This window comes from Acanthisitta chloris, unplaced genomic scaffold (genome assembly GCF_000695815.1).
Source record: "Acanthisitta chloris isolate BGI_N310 unplaced genomic scaffold, ASM69581v1 scaffold7500, whole genome shotgun sequence".
In the NCBI taxonomy this organism is placed as follows: domain Eukaryota; kingdom Metazoa; phylum Chordata; class Aves; order Passeriformes; family Acanthisittidae; genus Acanthisitta; species Acanthisitta chloris.
The window spans coordinates 1-24192 of record NW_008653275.1 but is presented as its reverse complement, the minus strand read 5'-3'; the positions used below and the strand labels follow the sequence as shown (position 1 = coordinate 24192).

The 24192-nt window shown below is 44.4% G+C and overlaps 1 protein-coding gene across 1 annotated transcript in view; it reads right to left on the bottom strand.

Moving 5' to 3' along the window:
- Positions 1–8591, bottom strand: part of BBS4 (Bardet-Biedl syndrome 4) — a gene marked incomplete at its 5' end in the record, with an annotated part of 18682 nt that extends 10091 nt beyond the window's left edge. Inside the window, 6 exons of the mRNA XM_009080227.1 lie at positions 513–640; positions 2047–2100; positions 3722–3794; positions 4377–4488; positions 5243–5306; positions 8512–8591. Coding sequence (XP_009078475.1) covers positions 513–640; positions 2047–2100; positions 3722–3794; positions 4377–4488; positions 5243–5306; positions 8512–8591 — 511 coding nt within the window. The remainder of the gene's footprint in view (positions 1–512; positions 641–2046; positions 2101–3721; positions 3795–4376; positions 4489–5242; positions 5307–8511) is intronic.
- Between the last annotated feature and the right edge of the window lie 15601 nt (positions 8592–24192).

The following is a 24192-nucleotide window of genomic DNA, read 5'->3' as shown; positions in this document are numbered from 1 at the left end:
GCCCTAAAACAAGATAGATGGGCACGGAGAAGCAGTGATGGGCAGGGAGAAACAAACTGTGCACCAGCCCATTTCCAGTCTGCCTCCTCACACACTTCCAAACACAAATCACTCCAGGGGAAAGCAGAACATGAAACACAGCTACTGCTTTTGGACAGACAGTCAGGGTTAGAGAGACACCCGAGGTAAGATCATTTTGGTAGATAAACTTTTGGGATTGATGAAGTCAGTTTCAGGTTTGCTCCCAGGCATCTCTGTCCATTTGTTATTCCACTTTTTTTTTTTGGCAACCCTTCAAACAGCTTCTTTCTTCCCTGCCACACTGTCAGCAGGAGCAGGACTACAGCTGAGAGCAGAGACAGCTGAAGAGCTTGGAAGTGCCAGCTTTGCTCAGAGACTCTATAATTACCATTAGCTTTTTAATCATGGCCTCAATTCAGATCTGGGACACCAATCAATTTTCTCCTGGCATAGGATGGGAATGGGCAGATGGAAAAAAGGATATTTCTTACTCTACAGCTTTCTTATAGACTTCAATGGCTTTATCTGTCTCCCCCTCCAAGAGGTGAATTTTCCCCAGCATCATGTAAGTCAGATCATGTCTGTTGAGCTCCAGGGCATGGTTGAGCTGGTCTTGTGCCTAAAAACACAACCACAGAGAATTAAAAGAAATAAGAAATGATTACAGAGCCCTCAGTGAAGCAGCAGCTAGGGAAGGAGAACAGCCAACAAACACCTCCTGAGCACGGAGAACCCAAACCCCAGCCCAGCTAATTGTGGAAACAAGCTCTGCATCAGCAGCCACATGCTTCTAGGGGCAGGAAAAGGCAACGTGGTATGCTTCAGGCCAAGCAAGAGGCAATGGCCTCCCAAGGAGGAGAGGAGCACAGGCCTGTTCCCGGATTTGAATTTGTTTGGTTTGAGGGAAGCTCCAGATTGTTACAGCTTATTCTTCCCTAAAATCCTTATTCCAGCAGTGAGCATGGATTGCCAAGTAAAAATCTCAGAGCAGGTCCCAGTTTGGACGGTGTCGGTACAGGTAACAAACCCTAAGTGTGAACGTATACTCCAGAGCTTTGTGTTTTACAGGGATGTCTTGAACAGGGAATGCAGCAGGGTTTGCTGCAAGAGCCACAGCACCCCACCAGGAAAAGCAGCAGGAAGCAACTGGGCCAAATTTGCAACAAAAAGGTTCTAAATGTTGGTTTTTCCCTTACAAACTGGATCAGAGACAGTTCAGTGCTCACCACAAGCACTCCAGGGATGGTTAAGTGATGAGCTAGCTGGGAATGGTGTGAGCAGATCTGGGAATAAAAGTCCATTTAAAGCTTCCAAGAAGTCCTTTATTAGCTCCAAAACTAATAAAGTTAGTGCTGCCCACACTGCAGCTATGCTCTTCTGTCACTTTTGCTCCAGGCTTGGTGTACAAGGAGCTTCAGACACAGGAGCAAATCCTGTGGAAGGAAAAAGGTGCCTGCTGCACCTCCAGCAAACCAACCCCATAATTTCCCTCTGACTCCTGCCAGACCCAGGGGGCAGCAGGTTTCCTTCAGGAACTCTCCACACGAGGTGCAGCAGTTTGAGCTGCATACTGGGAAAATGGTTTAGGGCTTTACCATCACACTTTCTTCAAGAGGATGGACCTGGATTGCTGCTCCTTCAAAGCCAGCAGTGTTTATGGGTCTGGCAATAAAAGACTTGGAGACAGAAGCAGCTCTTGTTGGAGCACAGATGGTTTTCTGTCTAGTTTGAGGCTCCTAAAACATTCTCTTTAAAACCAGAAACGCTCTCTGCAGAATCCTAAATTTCAGAAAAAGCCTCCTGCCCTGCCACAGGCTGATCTCCCTTTAGCCAACCTCTTTGACTTGCAGCTGACTCAAAGTAATTCAACACAAATGAAAACAGAGACAGCTCATAAATCTTTGCTCCCAGAAACAAAGGCTGAAGCAAAAAACTTCCTTGATACCTAGCACTGCAAAGGATCTGCTTCAAGCTACCAAAGCCAGTGAAATTTCTGGGATGCTTCCTGCTTCCCATTGGCATTACCTTGTTGAAGTGTTTCAGGTACATGTAGCACACACCCAGGTTGTGGCTGATCTCCTGTATGGAAAAAAAAAAACAAAGCAAATCAGCATGAGGCATGAAATACATAACCTGACAGTGATGTGCTGTCCACACACAGCACACACCTCTGCCTGCACACACCCTTCTGCTTTGCAGATCAAGCACACCTATAGATTCAAGTTACTTCAGGAATCCTATGGAGCTTAAGTGGACTGTACACAACAGATTACAGGCCACAGAGACAAAAAACACAGAAAAGATCAATCTCTCTTCTAAGAGACCAGAAATTTGTCTTCAGAGAACAAGGAGCACAGGCTGCTTTCTTCACCATGATGTCTCTCTAGAACTAGGGAAGCTGCCCTTTATGGCTGGCTCTCAGTCTAGCTGTGCAGTCATTAGGATATGCACAATGTCCAACCCAGCTGAACAAAACTGGAAGATGTACCTAATGTTCCAAATCAGAAGTCAAGCACCAGAAGGACTGATATCCCTCCAGCATCTTAAAAAATTTTGCAACAGGGTAGGAAGATCACATAGTGATCCTAAACAATCTGGTGACACTGTGGGGTATGATCATGCCTCTAATTCATCACCCACAGCTGAACAGACAAGCCACCTGCCACCTTCCCCACCCTGGCACATCTTGGGGAGCTGAAAAGAAAGGTCCACCCGCTCCTCCTTTCTATTCTGGTGAGCATTTCACTGCTTCATCAGCTTAGACAGCCTTGACCTTTCAAAGGAAACTCTCTTATTTCCCCATTAACCCTCTCAGAATGCTGTTTTCTTCCACAGTCTCTCCAGCTGTGTAGAACAGTACTGAATCAGTGACTCCTGGTTGCTTGGCTTGCAGAACGAGACAGCACGAGGGAAGAGCACAGGCTGGTTCTGCTTCCAGTGCTGAACCAGGAATGGGGAGTAACTGATCAAAATTCCCACTGACATCTGCCTGCTAGGCTGTAAATAGGGTTACATGCCAAACACTGTAAGGAGCTGAGGGAATGCAGGTGGGAAGAAGACCCATGATACAAAAGGTTTCTGAGTTGTCTGGCACAGGGAAAGCTGAATAAAACCAAAGATATCCTTTATCAAGTCTGAATTTGAGAAGTACTGAGCAATAAATGAATGAGCTCAGATATTGCAAGTCTATCTTAGAAACACTTCTGCAGGGAGGAGTCACCTGCAGAAGGCTGCAAGGCAAGTCCTCTCACCCACTGTCACACCTTTCCCTTTGCAATGCTCTTCCTTCTTCTTTTGTCTTCTTATACAGAAGAGCTAATTTAATTATCGCTGCTGTATTTTCAATGGTGTTTTGCATTACAAAAGCTTTCCCAATTACTCAAGCAAGTTTTAATAACTGAAGGTTTCCAAACACTTCCCATATCATCCCTTAAAGTAGAGATATGGTTATGTTAATACTGACACTTTGCAAAGCTCAAACATGTTGCTCAATTCTCTGTGCCCCAAGACAAGGCATGGGATTTTGCAGGTGGAATGATGCTGTGTTCCTGTGATCATCCATGCTCATGAGCCTGTGCCAAAAGGCAGTGCCTCAGGTCTGCAGCTCCTTGTCTGCTCAGAGCGTGGGCAGCTAAGCTCACCCTGGCTTGGGACAAGTTTCCAGCTACTACAACAACCTGGAACCCACTGGAACACTTACCCAGTCCTTTTCATCGAGTTTTGCTGCTTCATTGTACACCTCAATGGCTGCCTTGTGCTTCCCCAGCAGAAACCTGCAAAAGGATTTCAATTCTTATGTTGTTCTTGCTTTGAGACCCTGCTGTGCAACCCGCAGCACCATTGCCAGTGAGAAATGATGCTATTTGCTGGTTCTCCAGAGCTCTGCATGAGAAGCCCTGAGAAGTTTACAATCTCAGCACTACTCCCTCTCAGGGCCAAGGTCACCCATCCTGTAAGATGCTGAGGCACTCCCTGACATTACTGGAGATGTAAAGAATGGATTCCCAGGCTCTGCAGCCTGCCTTTGTCTCCAAGAAAAGAGACAGGTGATCTAAAGTGCCATTCAGAAACAGAAAGGGATCTGTAGGGCAAGTTTGTCCAGCTCAGGTCAGCATCAGTGGCTGTGAACCCAGAAATCAGTGTGTCACCTCTCTGCTTAAAGCTCAAAGAAAAAGCAAACAATAGCAGTCAGGCAGACAACAGAGATTCTGCTTAAAGAATAACCCACGATTCTGGAAGCCAACTCCAGTGCTGATAAGGAGGAAACGTGTCTGGAATTGAGCAGTCTGGGAGAAAAACAAAACATGGAATGTCCTGGGTGGTACATCAAAGAGAAACAATAAAACACCACTCACAGGGATCGTGCCACCTGCTTGAGGTTGTCAGCACTTCGAGGGTTCAGAATGGAACATGTCTGAAAAAGTTCGAGAGATTCCTGAATTTTCCCCTCCAAGCGAAATATCAGAGCTGTAAGACAACATATAGCAGGCAAATTAGTCCATTATCCACAGGAAAAACATGCCTCTGACAGCAGGGAGGAAGGGAGAGGACAGAGAGATTATAGCAACACTTCTTTAGTCTCTCCCCCTCCTGCAGCCATCTCAGGCAGATTGTGTCTGAGGGCAGAATGACAACACCGGCAAAGGGCTTTGCATGCCTGGAGAAATTTGGGATTCATAATAAAGGCTTTAAGCTTTAAACCCTGGGCAATTGCTCATTAGGATGCAGTCTGGATTTCTCCTCTCCCCTGCTTCTGCAGGCTGCAGTACGTCCTTGGCCAACAAATCTCTGCTGTCACCCACCACAGCACTTTGAATTGGAATGGCAAGTTTTGGGGGATAAGCTTTAGGGGCCAGAGGGCAGAATGGGAAGAGCAATACCATCCTTAAAGCAAGGAGTGAGACAACAATCACCTGAGGTGGGTAGCAATAAGAGAAAACATGCACCTGTAATACAGGGAAACACACACCAATGCACTGAAGGCCAAAAGCCTGTGGTCCGTGGAGGAATCGATGGCAAACACAGAAAAAAAAGAAAACCTCATCTGCCCATTTCATGTGAAAATCCCAAACTTCAAAACTAGACAGAGTAAGCAGGGGAAAAAAGCCAAATATTTTTAACATGTGAATTTTGTATGTTTCCCTCAGCTGTTCCCCTTCCTATTGTTCATCTATCTGAAATCAGAGACTTGCTTTAGCAAAATGAAGACTTTTGGACATACCTTGAACATAGACAGCATATTCACAGAGCCCTTGGGACTCCTGGAGCTGCTCTTTGATCACAGCCTGGAAGGACAAAAATTGTAAACTTGGATCATTTTAACAAAGCTAATGCCACAGATTTGGTTTCAGTCACAGAAACCACAACCTCACCTACAGTAAGGGCACTGGGCCATGACTGGGCAAACCACACAGTGCACAGGAGAGACCATTGTGCCAGGAATACTGTGGCCCTTTTAGCATTTCTGTTCATTCCTATTCCCAAAGATAACTAGACACTGCATGAGGAAAATGGCATGAGGCCTATCCGAAAGCATCTTCTGCTGTTAAGGGTATGTACTCCAGGCCATTCTTGAAGGATTAAATTGACTTGGAGCAACTGCAGCAGAGTCAATGAAAGCTAAATAAGCAAATGAGGGGTGCATGTGAAAAAAAAAGTGATAAAAATGTACATCCATGCAGCTGCCAATTTGGGGTGTGGGTGCAGTTTGGATATATTCCACAGTCACATGTGCACTGAAATTGTAAAACTGGTCCAAAAGAGGGACCTCTGGGAGGATGAGCACTCTGCCTAGAATCCAAGAGCACCATTTCTGCTCTGAGACTCCTCTTTTGTGCAGAAGTGGAAGAGATACAGGAAAGTAAGAATAATTTCTGGGTGAGCAGTAACCTGGTGCTCACCTGGCACTCCAGATGTGTATGATCAGTACCAGTATTCCCTGCCTGAGATGAATATAGCTGAAGGGCCTGAAAACTGAACCTCAAACACAGCACAGAGGAGGAAAACTATTCTTGAGAAAGTTATTGAGAAGATGTTGATTGAGAAGCTATTATTGAGAAGAAGGAAAGCTATTACAAAGAACCCTCACTTGTAAAAAGAGAATAAAAGAGAGGAAGGAAAAGGAAAAACAAGTCTGGACTTCTCTTCCCTCACCTGAACACGCTAATCTACCTATATAATACTCCTTACAAAGTACATTATTATAAGGCATTCAGCTCTGACATACCCAAGCATCTCCTGCACACCAACACTACTGCTCCATCTACATGAGCCCAGATGCTCAGAGCAAGAGAGGGCAATAGAGAGCTATCTTTTTGAGAGATCTGATTAACTCTGCAAACACTAAAAAAATTCCACAGCAAAAGGCCTTTATCTGAGAAATATCATCCGTAATCCCAGATTTTCCTCGCAGGTTTATTTAAACCAGAGACAGAATTCAACCACACTGGCAGGAGACCAACCAGTCCCTGTGTGATCCCAGGGGATGCTGCAGCCACAGGCTCTGGGGGATGTTTGCCTTGTACTTTGCTGCAATGGCACTGAAGGGGTTAAAAGCAGTTTAATGCCTTCACTTTGGGGAGCTGACTTTGACAAACAGGTTTTTTATTGCCCTTTTAGATCACTGAAAAAGATGGAAGCTTTTAAAACCAGGTTAGAGAGGGAGGATTTCAGCACTGAGTGGGAAAGACCAAAATTACTTAGCACCACAGGTCACTTGTTTCTCAGCTGAGTCTTAGAAAAAAAACAACTAATGGATTTCAACAAAAGCCCAAACTATCCTGAAATCAAGGAGTTAACAGCAGTTTAGGCCATGGGGGATACTGCCAATACCTCTTTTAGTTTTGAAGGTACTGACCCCAGACAGCAAGTTTGGGAATGTCTGTGCTTATCACATCTAAGGGCAAGCAGCCCTTAGATGGAGAGACACTACCAGAGAGCAGCTCAGCCCTCCTGAGATCTAAGTCACCTCTTGGACATGCCTCTCACTCCTCAGGCACTGACTAACCACCCTGACACGCTGAGGGTCCTATCTCTGTTGGGACAAGTCCAGCCCTCTGAGCACACATCTGTCACATCCAAGTGAAAGGATGGAAGACCATTTAACATGCTATGGTCCTGGTGCCAAACTCTTCCAATTTTACTACAAAAACCCTGTTTTGTGAGCCCTGAGCAAAGGCTTTGCTGTCTTTCACTTCAGCAGCTACTGCAAAGCTGGCCTGCTTAGCAGAGGAGTATTTATTAGCTGTCTTCTCTTGATTCTTTCCCCTCTATTTCCCTTGCTTCCATGACTGATGAAGACATGAAGTCCATGTTGCCATTATATCATTCACTTGCTATTTTCTCTGTTTTCCTGAGCTGTATATGCTTCTGTTTTCTGTACTCTGATTCTACATCCCATCCCAGAAACAGTCAAGGTATGGAATCAGACCAAAAAAATCCAGTCAAATAATGAAAAAGGGAAACAATTTTCTATTTAGATTGCTAGTCCAACTTTTGTTTGTATCTATTCAAACTTTTGTTTGTATCTATTTCTGAGAGGAAATTACCCTGCTGATGATACAATCCTCTGGCTCTGTTAATTACGAGCTAAATTAATTCCTCCAGCCTGCTTCTTTCCTAAGCACCCCAGGAGCTCTCCAGCAGAGAGGCAAGTCCTGACCATTCCTGGAGTTTCAGAAGCCAAAACATCTCTTCAGCTCTTCGCTGCACATGACAGAATCAGAAAGGCAATTCTTTCTTATTCCCCTCCTCCTACCCACTGGTGCATCATCTTCATATCTTCATCACAGAACGGTTTGGGTTGGAAGAGACCTTAAAGCTCATCCCATTCCAACCCCCCTGCCATGGGCAGGGACACCTTTCACTAGACCAAGCTGCTCCAAGGCCCATCCAGCCTGGTCTTCATTTTATTAGCTTGTGCTCATTTGATCAGGAAAACACACTGTTTAATAATTTGCCATATTCTTTAGTCCACTTGCTATTATAATCCCAAATAAACCACCACTTCCAAGCTACTCACCAACCACAAGTGAATGAAAAGGTACCATGGATCATGTGTAAAATGAAACAATTTTGCTCAAGAGTAACCAAGATATTTTTTATTTACCCTTGGTAGTCATGTTTTCCTCAGCTGAAGTGTTTTTCATAGTGTCTCTGCAGTACCATCGAGAGACCTGCACTGTGGAACTCTGTTATTATCAGTTTGGAAAACCCTATCCATCACTTGGAACAAGAGAGGTTTGCAGTTCTTTCCATTTTTCCACTCCCAACGACATTCTGAGCTCACAGATTGCTCCAGAGAGCAGCACACACAGATCCTGAAGGTAGCCAAGGATCTGAGAACACTGAAGTCATTTTACTTGTATTTTCCCTCAGTCCCATCATTCCAAAAGAAGTCAGCAGAGTGTGGTTTGAAAAGTGTTAAGAAAACTATTTTCTCATAACATCAGTAAAATAATTCCTCAGGGGTAGCCCCAAAGCAGCTCTTACCTTACACTCCTCGTAGTCTCTGCGAACATACAGCAGATAGATCAGCCAGTTCTTCCTCTCTAGGATTGGTGGCTCCGGTGCTGCACATGCAAAACAGCCACAGAATACAGAGAATCAGACAGAGCAACAAAGAACCTGGGAGAGATGTTCTGAACCACCCCAACTGCCAGCACAGGGCAACTAACTCCTGACTCCAACTGCACCAAGTGCTGCAATTAATGATTCGACTTGCAGACTGGGAGATGGACAACCAACTAGTGTCTGGTTTGATTCTGCTCCTCAGACTGATGGATTAAATGCCTTGTTCATAATAAAAGCTCTAAGCAGAAAACTACCACCTGGTCTAGAGGCAGGTGTCCCTGCCCATGGAAGGGGTTTGGAACAAGATGGGCTTTAAGGCCTCTTCCAACTCAAACCAGTCTGGGATTCTGTGATCCTAAAAGACTTGAGGCATTGGCTCCTGCTGGTGCAGATCCTGGAGCAAACAGCTCCAAGCACCGACCACGCAGACATTTTAATTCAATACTAACTCTGCTTTGGTGGAATTAGGCTTTTTCAAATATCCAAGAAGCAGCTTGGAGGAAATGAGTTGGATCCACATTTTGAAACTAGGGCAGAAGAATCAAAGGTCTTTAAAATAAATTTCTGGGAGTGAATGAGCAGGAAATGGGTGATACACACAAAAGGAGATTTGGGAGATGTTGCCAGTCTGAAGGTGTGAATAATTTAAGGAGGTCAAACTTGGTTCTTTGAAACTGTGAAGGGACTATGAAACATCACAGGTCTGAGATACTGTGAAGCTACTGGCAGAAAAACCTATTTGATGCAGTGGAGGAGGAGGACTTGTGCTCCAGCATTTCAATCGTGCAGAGCTTGCAGCAGTAATTATGGCAAATCACGGATGGATGTTGCTTAGTGATATTCACGTTGGGTTTAAAAGTTTAACACACTCCTGTGCATTTCATTAAGGCTGGAAATGTATTGCTTGCTACTGGTGTCTACAGTTCAGATGCAGGTAGTGAGGGGTAACCATAGCAACTGCCCAAAAAGCTCTGTGTTTGCAAGTCAATATTGTGACATAAGTGCAGCAGCAAAGCAAGGCAAGGGCCATCACAGAGCCTGGAGCACGGACACGTGGGCTCAGCTTCCAGCAGCCCACAGCACAAGGTGGGATCTGGAGGGGTCCACGGTCCCTTCTGCCAGCTGCTGGCACAGGTCACCACCAGACGTGAGGCAGAAGAAGCTCTGCAGCTGGGAGGGCTGGATCACATTGGGAGACGTTAAAAATGCCAAGTGTTATTATCTTTTGGAAAGGCTGAGCCTTAATCACCTCTCCAGCACACCAGGCTCTCCCCCACAACCCATACCAAGTCCAGGATCACAGACAGCACTTAAAACCAGACAGAATTCCTTCAGCTGTTCAAGCTAGACAACACTTTGTAAAGCCATTCTCGTTTTCTTGGGGTTTTTTTCTTAAATTCCAGAATACCAGCTTTGTAAAGCCATTCTCGTTTTCTTGGGTTTTTTTTCTTAAATTCCACAATACCAGTGAGATTTATATTAGATCTGAGATTTAGGTGTGCACGCTAGCAATTTAAGGTCAAATACCTTCCAAAGGAGGTTCAACTACCCTAAAACAAATAGAAAACTCACAGGCCAAACAAAAAAAGCAATCCAAACAAACAAAAAAGTAATCCAAAGAAGCAATGCAAACAAAAGGGTAATGCAAACACAAGACTAATGCAAACAAAAGACTAATGCAAACAAGCTAAGCTTACAGAAACCCACAGATCAAGGATCCAAATCTTTCCAAATTCTGCTCTGCTGTGGACTATCTGGATCTTTGTCAGTAAGGCATTTTAATATCCATGTTTCCAGATCAGATTAATTAATTTCTGATGACTTTATGTTTTCCTGCTCAGAGTGAAACCAAAGGGCATTGCTGACAGGATGCCTAAGTAGCTAGTGATGGCCCAGAACCCCACTACTGCCCAAACAGTCAGGAGAGCTGTTGTTCTGAAGCCTGTTGAGGGGTTACCTAACTCACTAACACATTGTAATGACTTTCCTTTTGTAAGTTACTGCAGGGGTAAGGGTTTGATAGAACTCTCTTTGCCAAAAAACACGACACTTGGGGTGCTAGAAATACACCACCCCATCCCTGGAAGTGTTCCAGGCCAGGCTGGATGGAGTGCTGAGCAGTATGTTCTAGTGGAAGGTGTCCCTGACTGTGGCAGGGGTGGAATGAGACGAGCTCTAAAATCCCTTTCGACCCAAACCTGTCTGGGATGCTGTGAAAGCAGATGGACTTGAGTGCCCTTCCTGCCTAACATCTCCTGGTGCACTCTCCGATCTAACACACTGAACCACACATGTGTCTGACGCATCTGGGCACTTCCCACCTCCTTCTGTAAGCATGGACTTCAGGGCAAACATTGCAAACTCTATTTAACCATAGAGCTTCCACTAACAGTCAAAACTGAAGTATTTTTCACCATTTTTTGCCTACTAATGCAGCTTCAAATTATAAAATCCTGCAACTGTCTGAAACAGGGATTAACCAGAAGACCCTCCAGACATACCCCACCAGGCCTCCAACCATCTGTTCATGCCTCACTGGGAGGTTGAAAAGAAAAAGCACCATTAAAGGTTAAATTATACACCAATATTTTGAACTAAGCTGAGAGGACAGTACATCAGCAAGTGGATGGAAGATTGGTTGTTTAATTCCTGGAGGAAAGAGCTTTTTCACACTTTTAAGACAAGAGGGATGTTATACTCCACTCCCACACCTCGGAAACGCCTGTTGAGAACAGGGAGGGGAAGGAAGAAATGCTGAATGTCAGAGTGAGGGCTGAGCAGAGCATCAGGCTGCAAAGGAAAAGGGTAAAACCCAAGGAGTTGCCTAAAAGAGCTGAAATGGAGAGGAAACAGAAGCATCAAAACCCACCATGAGACCCAGGAGTGAGTGGCATTTACATCTGCAGAGATAAAACAGCTTTGCTTCCCCCAGTGACACGCTGAGCTAAGGATAGCTATGTGGAATTGGGAAAACACACGGAGTTTTTATGCTCCTAGAAGTCATTTGGAAATAGCAACAAAGCTGACTGAGGGGATATGTATCTCCTTTTTTCTTTTCTTTCTCCCTAAGACAAGCAAATTGAGAACAGGCAAACAATTCTGATGTTTTTCAAAACAGATGCCTAAATTCAGGCTCTACATTCAGATGCAGAAAGAACAGACACAAATTATTTATGCACCTCTCCAGAGCCATAGCCATCTTAATCTGCATTTCTGTTTCTCCACAGAGCAGTGGGATACCTGTTCCTGGAGCATTTATCTCCCTCAGGTTTGCTCCCCCAGCCTGCTGATAAGGACTGTCTAGTGTGAAGGGTCACTGCATTTTCCTGAAGAAAGGGGAAATACAAATCCCTGACTATTTGAGAATCCAGTTCCAGAGAAAGGCAACAAAACACAAGCAGCATGCCTCAGTCTTCCCAAGGATGTTGGGGAACAGCAGAGGCTCCATATGGCAGATAATGGTCTGCAATCTCCCACTAATTAGAGCTGGGAACCAGTCGCTCACAAGGTTCCTGCAGGGGGAAAGGCACCGAATTTGGCCTCACCAGGAGGAGCTGAGCACTTTTGTCATGCTCCTCAGGCTGCCTACTATACCTTCTTCAACACACAGACCTTCAGGAGTTTGTCCTATGTCACTGCTGTATGAAGACACGTTTTTCTTTGTCACCTCTGGCAGAGCCCATGCAATTATCCAGGCACTGCAGGGATGTGGGGACACAGGTTAGAAAACAGCAGACTAGATCATTCTAACGGCGAAGAAACAAAAAGCCATTATTTTCTGTGATTCAATCTGCTCAAGGGCCAGCCCAGGAAAACACAATTATCCAAAATCTTGGTATCTACAGCAGAAAGAGTTTATAACTTGCATAATTGCCTTTTGGCCTCTCTTTTGTGGGATTACAAAAGTCCAGTCTCATTAAGCCACTGCACCAGGGAGCCAGACACCAAATATATGATTAAATACCTCAGCCAAGAGACATGCCAGTGTCTTTGAAGGGTGTTTTGATTGAATTCAAAAGGGAATCCATCTGATCCCCCACTTTCTCACTAGCCAGTGATTGATTGCACAAGCCACTTCCAGCAATGTGATTTTTCTTTCTGACAATGCTCCTTTAAGGAAGTCACTGGAGCAGAAACCCCAACAGAATCAGAGTAAGTTCATCAGGTTTGTATCTGTGCTGCACTATCATCACTCTTCCCTTTATTCATCCTCTTATAGATTTTCTCAAAGGACTGAAAAAAATAATAATGAGAGTTATTCCCTTTTGTGTAAACGTCCCTAGGAAATTATTTTGCGCTTGCATCTTCATATTGGGTAATTATAGCTTAGATATGATCTATCAAACAGTGGGGCTTAGATTTAATAAAAGGGTTTTAAAATTGCTCAAAAGAGAGAGGAGGAAAAAAAAGCCCCAGAAGCTTTTGCCAGATTTTGTGGGGGAAATGACTGCTAAAGCACTAGCACTCTCTGAGAAGGGCTCAAGAACACATTTTAGTCTATCAGACTGGAAAGAAAAACAGATCAAAGCCCAGTCCTTCTTCAAACCTAGCTTACTGGGACAAGCCTCAGATCACTCCCTGTCCCTTCAGTGTTGAACCTCAGCTGCAGCAAGCTGAGCCAGAGGAGCAAGAAGAGCCTGGAGGGGCAGCAGAAAGGCAAAGACTCAAGAAGACTCAAAGAAGAACCTGTAATTAATTGACCAGAACCCACAATAACCTAAAGCACACATAACACCCAGCACAAGGAGAGGACAGAAAAGCTTCAGAAAAATAACTCAGTATAACTATTTTTACTTTTTTTTTTTTATTCTGCAGCAGCCTATGAGCCATAGACTGGATCCACTGCAGTAGATACACCACCTGTCTGGGAAAGGTTATCCCACAGGACTCAACTGTCCCTTTCCAAATTCCTATTCAAAATTCCATATGGCAAAACAGCATCTCTACTGTGACATTTTGCTATTGAGGGAGCAGAACTGCAGGAGAATTTGATAAAGCACATCTTTATTCTGCAGCAGCCTATGAGCCATAGACTGGATCCACTGCAGTAGATACACCACCTGTCTGGGAAAGGTTATCCCACAGGACTCAACTGTCCCTTTCCAAATTCCTATTCAAAATTCCATATGGCAAAACAGCATCTCTACTGTGACATTTTGCTATTGAGGGAGCAGAACTGCAGGAGAATTTGATAAAGCACATCTCAGAATCCCAGACTGGTTTGGGTGGGAAGGGATCTTAAAGTTCATCCAGTTCCACCCCCTGCCATGGGCAGGGACACCCTCCACTAGCCCAGGTTGCTCAGACCCCCATCCAAACTGGCCTGGAACACTTCCACAGCTGCTCTGGGCAACTTGTGCCACTGCCTCAGCACCCTCACAGGGAACAGTTTCTCCCTAACAACTAGTCCAAACATGCTCTCTGTTAGTTTAACCCCCCTGCATTTTTCTCCAAAAAAATCAAAGCAGAAAGGCTGGCTGTAGCAAAGCCAGGAGGGAAGGAGGTTATCAGCTCCCACCATCGAGCAAGGCTCACTCTAACACACAGCAGCAGGATGGGAGATTCATTCCCCATTTTCCAGTAATTCCAGACATCAGCTTAACAGCAAACTCCCGATGGCACAAAGACAATTCACTTGCTGCTGCAGGAGAGCATCCACATCTGAGAGGCAACACACGAAGTCTCTCTGGACCAACATCCACCCCATGCCTCATCCCAGCTCAGCCTGCTGCAGACGTGTGCTGATGCTGACGTTATCACCAGGGTTACAATTGCTTCCCCTGGCAGAGCCTGGGGAAGGTTTACTGTCAGGCATAGCTGTGGTTACAGCCCAAAATGAAGCCGGGTGCTCTCATATCCATGTTAAATAAACATGGATAGGGAGGGAAAGGCAAGGATGAGCCCAGCTGTGCACAGCTCCTTTTTTTTGCCTTGAGCTGCACAAGCTGCCAGCGCGAGGATTTACGCTGCCGTCAGTAAATCCAGCGACAGGGAGGGACTGAGCATCTACTAAACAAAACAACACTGAAATCATAAGGCACAAACTCAAACAGCTTCCACAGCACAGCAGTGCCAGGGAATTGGATTTCCAAAATAAGGTATGATAATGGATAGAAAGCATTTTTAATCTCTAGTATCAATCTTTTCATCAAGATTTAAAACTAACAGACTGCCTTGGTACGAGAGGAGCATCCTACAAATTCCCAGCACAGCCAAATTTAACAAGAAATCCTCTTTCTTTCTCAGACACTCTTACTGAGACTGTGGCAATAGAAATCCACTACAGCTTTGAAAGAAACTAGGACATGAACATCCTATGCCCAGATCCATCCTTGGAGTTTGAAAATGGAGCTGCAATGCATTCAAAACTCAATATAATGAAGAATAAGCCCAAACCCCAGCACCCAGAGGAGGCTGTATGTGCTGTATTTCACTCCCAGCGTGTGAGTGCACACATTTATATGTGAGAATCCAGGTGTTTGTGTACACAGATACCTCTAAAATGGATATAAACAACTGAAAAAAGGAGCGAGCCTTCAGCAGAAGCCATTCTCTGCTCAATCCCCTTCCCTCTGTTTTCCCCTTTGCAAATTGCTGCTGGAACACCTCTAAATCAAACTATAAAGCCGTGTGGTTGCTCGTTATTTACAGTCGTTGGGGTTAATAAAACTCCTCACACACAGCCTGGCGCTGGCGAGGAGCTGTAACTCACGGCTGTGAGCTGCCTCGTGTGTTAATAGCTTCACAAGACCCAGGGAAAGCTGGAAGGAGGCTGGAAAACAGCAGTTTAAACAAAAAAAAAAAGCAACATTTCTGACTCTCCACCTCCCCCTGCAGGAAAATTAGCCAAGGATAGATGGAAGAGCTCAAGAATGTACCTTAATTCTGATTTACACATCAGGGCAAAGGAATACAAAGGGCATTTTCTGCTGTTAGTTTCCACTGCATAAATCTCAGAGCTGCTTGCTTAGATTACAGTGGTTTTTCTGATTTAAGACATTTAAAGTCCTGAGTTACTCCAAACAAAAATGGTTTTATTTATAAGACAAACCCCTGCACTGATTATTCAATTAACTTGACTTACTAATAGAATCAATTGATTCAATTATTTGTCTCCTATTATGTGCTGCTCAAGTTCAACCTTAAGGTGAATTGGGATGATCTGTAAATAAATACACACTTGTGATCCTCATGGACCTCCCAGTGCCACAGTGAGATTTCCAGTGGCCAAACCAGTTTGGTTCCTGGGAAATCTCCATTTGCAGCACGAGGCTGGTGAGGTACCACTCTGCAACCCTGACTCTGCTTGATAGGCAGAAGGAATCACAGAGATTAGCACAAGTACATTAAGCTGATCATTAGCCCACCAGAAATTTGATTCAAGCCTGATACTGCTAGATTCAAGGCTAAAATTGGATTCAAACAAACAACACTGGGGTAAAATTTAAAAACAAACTTTTAAGAAGGAAAGCATACTTTTAAGCATTCTTTGCTTTAAAAATGAAAATTGAAAGTCTGTTTGCTGTGCACAAGCCAATTTTGACCATCAGTGCTGACTGCTGAGCAGAGACACATGCTCTGAAGAAAACCACAAAAATAGGGAAAAAAAAGCCCAAACAAAACCAGGCTGTTTCACACAACAGTTCTTAGGTGCCTGAGGATGCACTTGGAGATGCTCAAGGATCCAACCCCTGGAATGGCATCCCAACTGTTATCTTCTCCACTGAAACCATTTCTTCCCTGTTTGAGCCTTGTGCTCTTGTAGGCAAGATGGAGCCTGAGCTCCCTCCGGGTGTGTGTTTGCTGATGCTGTTCCTAAATTTGGGAGGCAGAGCACACCATCACAAAGTGCTCCTGAATCCAGTGCCTTACAAATAGCAGAGGTGGTCCGAGATACTCACTGGTGGCTCCTCACTGTCTCCTCCCACAGCAGTGCTGGGGTGGGAGATACTTCCCCCACAGATGAAGCTGGGCTGGCTGCAGGCATTCCCAAAATAACCAGCTTCTCATTAATTCCTGCATCAGGAGCACAGTAGTTTGGGGATTTCCAGTCTAATCCTTCCTTTGGCTTTAATTCCTATGCTTAGTCTTTTTCTGTCTACAGCATGAGGTACTTTGCACAGAAATTGAAACTAAAATCATTATAAGGCATTTGTAATAAAAACTTTGCCTCTTAAAAAGCTAAATAAAATTTCAGTTGGCAGAGGACCATGACCCAGCCACTACACTCCTTGAAACTTCCCACTCCATGGGGAACAACACCTAGAACCTGTCCTCATTTCACCCACTCCTAAAGAACATTATACTGGAGGAATATTATAAGAACACACATACACACACACAAAATTCAGAAGCTGGTCTAGCACTCCCTACTACAAGACCCTATTATTTGAGTTCTTCCAGCCTCGTTGCCTCAGGATGCAGTTTTCCAGTTGGGATATCTGTCCCGAGATGAACCTGTGCACCTTCAGTCTTCCCTACCACACAAATGTCTTAATGATAGTCTTTAATTACACAATCACAGGAGCACACCAGGATTTCACCCTGCCTCCTAATGATGATGGATATAAAAATGAATCAAGGTCAGGCAGGGAATGAAACTGTTGGGAAATATGAATAAAACAGTGCCTGAATCCCGGGATTTCTGCAGTGCGTGTAACGTAGCTGAAAATATCATCGGTGAAGGGGACAGGCCCTGGAAGGAGTGAAGAGAGACATCTTTTATTTAAAAAGCCCCCAGCGAGCTGTTCCTTGTTCAGCAAGTCCCATCATTCCTGTGCCACGGATGCTGCTGGAGAGCTGGGCTAGAGCCAATGTGGAATTATGTCACTGAACACTCAGAGACTCCAAGTCAAGTTGCACAGACAACACGAATTCTGACTCTTGAGTGGGATGAATCTCCTCTAGCTTCAGTGTCTGAAAATCAAGACGTGAGTCACTTGCCTTGGGCTGTCTTTGAGGCAAAGGAGAGGAATAGGCATCCTTGGGGAGTGATTCATGCCAAGACAGTTGGCTGGGAGAGGTCAGGGAATGGGATCCACTGACTAAACACAGGGCACAGGTAGATCTCCTGAGGCTTGTTCTGCATCAGAGAGCTCTCCGTGCAGAAAAGCGAGTCTCACCCTTCCTAAATTTGTCACTTACTACTTTTACAGACTTATTTTTAAATTCACACCAGGAGACGCCATTCTATCTGCACACAGCAAGCCAACAGACAAACTGGAGCTGAAGGCTTCAGAATCAAAAGAAACTTGCCTGGCACCAAGGACTTTCAAAGAAACTTCAAAAATTAATTTACCTGCTTTAAAAGCTGGCACTCAGATGTTCCCTGCTGTGCTGCCTGCAAAGGATTCCCTGCTCCTGTCAGCACGGATATTAACGTACACACACAAGAGGGCAGAGCTGTGCTAGCACATTCCAACTTAAATATGACCAGCTCTTTGTGGTGCAGGGATTACTAGGCTGTTATTTTGGGGAGAAGAGGATGAAGTGAAGGATATTATACAATTTAATTACCCAGAAATGATAATCCATTTTTTAAAATCTCACTACTCAAAACTAACAGCTGTAGCAGATCCTGAGCAACACGCACACAGCACTACTCCCCACTTAGCACCAAGAGGTGGAAATATCCAAGTCTCTTATATAAAACAATGAGGTAATTACCAACTAATCTATCTTATTTAGAAACCATTTTCTTCCCACAAGGTTGGAGGTTCAAACGGGCTAAAAGATCTTGGCTTGCACGTGGCCAAATGGAAACGAATGGGTATGGAGAGATAAGGGACTGCACTGGCTCCCCCCGACCACGACATTCCCACTAAGGCCTTTTCTTTTTGACACACTTAGAAGTATTAATTAATTTAACTCAAGGGGGTTGTTTTTATCTGGATTTCTCAGGCAGCTTCACTCTTACAAGTTCAAAGGCAGCTTTGAAGCCAGCTCAAAGAATGGATTTATATTGATTTAAGAACATGTATCAGGAATTCAGAAATGATCAGCTCTGCTGCAAGTGCAGGGAATCGACTCCTCAGGGTACCAAAGAGTTCCTGCTCTTCACAGTGCTCCAGCCATTAAAATACCCACAGGATCCGTTCAAACATCTGCAGGAGCAGGAGGGATCCCTACTGCTTCATCTGGGTGAGCAGGAGCTGCCCAGAGAGAGACAGGACAGTGCACCGAAAGCCACTTATCTCCTTCTGCAAAATCTGGAAGTTATTTCTTATCTAAGAGCCACAGTCTGAGATTGTTTATCATCACAGGCACTTCCTAACCAAACCACCACCTGCCCAGCAAACAGGCAACCGGTTTTTGTTAGAAGTCACTGCCTGCACCCTCGGCGTCAAGGATGAGCTCACAGCCCTCACTGCTGTCTGCAGCAGCACACGAACAGGCTGAGCCGTGCACTGCAACACATCCATTCCTATGGTATTTTTCATTTAAAGCCTCCAAATGTTTTGTTAACAGGAAGCCTGCAGCATCCAAAACCTGTCACTGGATATTAGGCCAAGCTTGGGGTTGATAAATGGAAAGAAACAAAAGCCAAAGCGCTTTGCCAAAGGTCACAGATAATTCCTTGCTTCAAACCCTAGAAAAAACATACCTACAAAGCATACAGAAAACATCCCAGTGCCCAGGGCTGGGAGAACACTTAATCCCTGCTAATACTTTTACAAGATTTTCACTTTTAAAATTATCTACCTGACCCTTCCTTGGGTAAGCACAGAGGTGGCTGGTGACAATTCAGAATTCTCCTTCTTCACAGTCTAATGGATTTCTAGTCCAAGTTTTGCCCAGTGACTCGAGTGAAATCTATTTTGCTTCAGTGTATTTGTTATAGTATGGACATACTTAGGATTCCACCTTGTCATTAAAACACCAGCACTGCAGCTCAGAAAGTCAGAGCTCTAATATTCCTGCAGAGATCCAAATGCATTTAAAATTGTCCCATTAACCTGTGAACTGTTATTAGACAAACATGAGCCCAGAACTTACTTTCTCAATGTTTTTTCATGATAAAGGGAAATAAATTCAAGTTATGCTCCATAAAAATCAACAATACAAGCTGGTAAAAGCACTTCTCTGCTCCAGTACTATCAGATCCTGCAAAATGACTTGATTTGCCTGTGTGGGAAAAGGAAAGTGGGAAGATGGGAGACAGCCTATCTCAATTCCAAACCAGTAAAGCATTTAGGAAAATATCTGATTAATTTTAAATGCAGGAGGGAGATTAAAACCCCATCTCAGCAGGCTGATGTTAACTCCATATCGCTTCAAGGAACAGAGCTCCCTTTATTCTGCCCTCAATTGCTTGGGGACAAAATATCAACACGGGGACAGTTATGGATCTTGATATAGCAACAAAGGGAATTGATTTTTGGAGCAGCTCTCCCCATGGGGGGTAAAGGACAAAATAATGAATGGGGTTTGCTGCTAATGTGCAGCTGCTGAGTAATGACTGTCACCAAGTGCAGCCACAAGATACTCCGAGGGGGTTGCCTGCACCAATCCCTTTAATTTAGATTGCTGGATGGAGAGATTTCAAACCTGATTACTGTGTACTGCACCTTTCACCACCACTATGTGCTCCAGAACCTTTATACCTCGGTTCAGCCTCGTTGGACACTCATTCTCTTCCCTCTGGGCTGACCTCCCTGTGAGCCAGACTCTCCTAAATCCCAAACTTTCAGGCTTTTGCAGCCCAAAAGCCACATGATGGATCACCTCATTCAAATTCTGCCTCTCAACTCAAAGTTACTGCTTTAAGAGCCGTAAAATCAGGCTGCTAAACACAGGTTCTAGGCTTCCATTTCTCCTTGGCTCACAGGCAGGATCAGAGGAGGAAAGCAGGGAACAGTGAGGGAAGCTGCTCAGCTCTCAGGTTCAAGAGTATTCAACATATTCTCACCTGCATCACAGGTCAGGCTGAAAACACGATCTTGTAATTAAAGCTACAAAACTCATGTGTCTATTTTGTCATTCCAGTGATTTCTAGCAAGTTTGAGAGATCCCATTCTCAGAAACACACATTTAATAGCTCCCTCCTGCCCCATACAAAGACAGACAGGCTGAATGCAGCACCGTGATGATTAAAGTAGAGTGACCTGGTTGTACTCTGCTACATGTGACCACAACCACATCATTAGTTATTGCTCTATTTGGGCACAAATTTTACCCACATCACACTGTTCACAGGCAACCATGTTATACCATATGGTGTCTGCATTTCACAGAGCTGTTTGTGTTAATTTTGGATTTAGTCTCTCTCTTGCCTGAGAAGCTACTGATACAGAAGCTTTACCCTGCTTGAAAATACAATGCAAATACAAAAAGGCAAATTGCTGCAACAGAAAGTGGCCATTCAGTGTTTAAAAATGTCAGTTTAAAATAAGTTTAGCAGCACTCTTCTGTTCAAACAGCACTGCTGTAGATTTGCCTGGCTCCTTAAGTTCACCGTAATTCTCCTCAGCCAGGCTAAAATAGAACGAGATATTTAATTAAGATGTTCTACAAAAATCCTATTGAAAAAAAACACAACTGTCATGGGAATAAGGATGCTGCTCTTTCCTGCCAAACTCCACAAAAACACACACAACATCCCTTCATTCTCCCTGCTCCTCTCTTAAGTGCCCCCAGCCTCTCCCACCCACGCGCAGAGGACACTGTTACATCACTCCCTAGTACAAATCTTTCTGCTGCCCTCATTTCCCAGAGATTAATGATCAGGCAGCTCAAATCAGCTTTTGCCTCCTGCACTAAAGTCAAATACTAAATGGCAAAGCCCAAAGGCTTCCAAGGCATTTCAGTTGGAACGACCTGAGGTGTGCCAGACACTGGACATGCCTCAATTTACCTTCAGAGACAGAAAATACAACGACAAAAGTCACAGGCTAGATGACTTTTTTAACTCCTCATAGTCTAGTTAGAGTTCAGGGTCGTATCAGCATAAAAGGGAGATCCAGAGCCACAAACAGGTGGGACTTGTACAGCAAGGCAGAACCAGGTGAGGGTTATGGAGGATGAGGAGAGCCACAATCTTTATAGGAAAGCATGGAGATGAACCATCTCACTAAGGAGCCAAACAGTGTCCTCATGGAAGTCATGATAACCAGTTCAAAGTAATCAATTTAGAGTAATTTTAGGGCAACTCTTGTTTTGAAAGGGTTGACAGTCAAGAGAAAAGTAAATTGGGGGGTTATTTTTACTTGCATACAGGCCTAAAGCAGCAGCAATCTTCTCTCAGCTCTGGGCAACATACCAAAGAGGCCTGGGCCTGTGCAATCCAACAACTCTCAGTCTACAGAGACTTCTAGCCTGTTCCAGTTCAGATTCAACCAAGATTTCAAAATAATTTGCACTGAGTGAATTAACTCTCACTTTCAGTAGAGAAAAAAACCCCAACAAACAAAAGTAAACGAACAACAACTAACAGAAGTCACAACATGCCTGATCATCTCACTCTTACTCCACAACTTGGAAAATGTGACATAAAACCCCAACAAGACACAGTGTTAGCTTCCCAGGATCATTTCCACAGCAAGACATCATTCTGAAGGACCCAAAACGAGCAAACACCTGTTATTGTTTGAGGAGATAAATGATACCAAACTCATTAGCAGCCCAAGAAGTATGCACACAATAAAATAAACAGTCCCACAGATTATAAGCAAACACTGCATAGGCTGTGGGTGAGACAGGTCAGCCAGGAACAGCACTGAGCTCACACAGACCCTAGGAAAAGCACTTGCACTCAGCAGCTTGCAGTCTAGACAGCCTCCTCTTTTCCCAGAGGACATTTATTTCCTCCTAGACAGCTGCACATACTATAAAAGAAATTTTAAAACCAACCTGCCCAAGAAACACAATTTTATCTTGAAACAAACCTTTTTTTGGACGGGGTTTCGTGGGTTCTGCAGCCACTGGCAATGAAGAAACCTGAAAAGACAGAATAGTAGTAGTAGTAGTAAATACACCAGGCAAGGTTTCTTGGAGTTCTATTCCAGAAAATAATTAGACAGGACAACTGGAAAATCCCAAAAGAGGGCATAAAAATAGCAGCATTGCTGCTAGACAAACTCTCCCTGACAAATGCAAGGCAGAGATTCCAGTTCCACGGGTTAATTAAACAAACCCCTCACTGCACAGCACATCCCTGTGCTGTGGGGTCACTACTGACCAGCAGCATCTAGAAAGGCATAAGTACCCTGCAAAAGACCAATGCCCAAGCATTTAAGATGCTAATTAGAGACAACACAGAAAAGAAAAAGTCAAAATAATGTATTATGAAATGCTGATGAAGTTAATGAGAGCAAGGCTGTTCCCGGGGAACCCTCTGAGTCCGTGGGTGTGTGAGCACAGTGATGTCCCATTGCACTGAGGGCAACAGATACTGCCCAGAGCTCCCAGTCCACAGAAAACAAATGCATTTTATACCATTTTCTTACTTTGCATCAAGCATCAAACCTTCCCAGAAAAGAAACAGGATTACACAGGGAAAATTTTGTATTTTTCACTTTGGATTTTCTTACTTTGCATCAAGCATCAAATCTTCCCAGAAGAGAAACAGGATTACACAGGGAAAAATATGTATTTTTCACTTTGTTTTTTTGTGGAAGAGACACTCCTCTTTCCCCTGATAAACACAGGATTTCATACACCTGTATCACCACCTCTCTCCTTAATTAACAGTTGTTTCAAGCAGAGATTGACCTAACAAGTCAATCCTTGTTACTTGTAATGTTTTGGGAATACCTTCTAGTTACATCTTTCTTTTTTACTGGGGATGGATTGGATCAGAGATGCTGAATACAGTACCTGAGATATGGAAAATAACCCAGGAAAGGCTTTTATTTTTAATTATTTCTAACACTTTATTCACTTCAATTCCTACTGTTCTCTCATTCAGCACTGTTAACACTGTCCTGCAGTTTTTCATATTTCCTCCTCATCTGAATAACTTCCTAGCCATCCTTTGGTCTGCATCATTTCCAGGTACACAACTCCCCAGGCTTGGCACATGTTCCTGTGGGGCTTCATAGCAACCACTTCCCATCATGGAAAAAATAGAATGGTTTGGATTGGAAGGGACCTTAAAGGTCTAGTTCCACATCCCTGCCATGGGGTGGGACATCTTCCTCTAGAGCAGGTTGCTTCAACTCCCTTTCATCCTGGCCTTGAGCACCAGCAGAGATGGAGCAGCCACAACTTCTCTGGACAACCTGTGCCAGTGCCTCACTACCCTCACAGGGAAGAATTCCATCCCAATATCCCATCTAGCCCTGCCCCTGGCAGTGGGAAATCATTCCATGGGTCCTCTCCCTCCGCAGCTCTCCTGGAGCCCATTCAGGTGCTGTGAGGGGCTCTCAGGTGCCTCTGAGCCACCTCAGCCGCTCCCCCCTCACCACACTTGTGCTCCAGCCCCTCCTCACACTCCATCCACACACTCCAGCAACGAATGACGGATGATTAACACCAACCACCTCTATACACGCCAGAATAAGGCTGAAATCCCCTCACGTTTTCCATACCAAAGACACAAACCCCCTCGCTCTGGGAAGACGCTCTCCCCGCCGCCTCCCGCCCCTCACTCCCTGCCCTCTC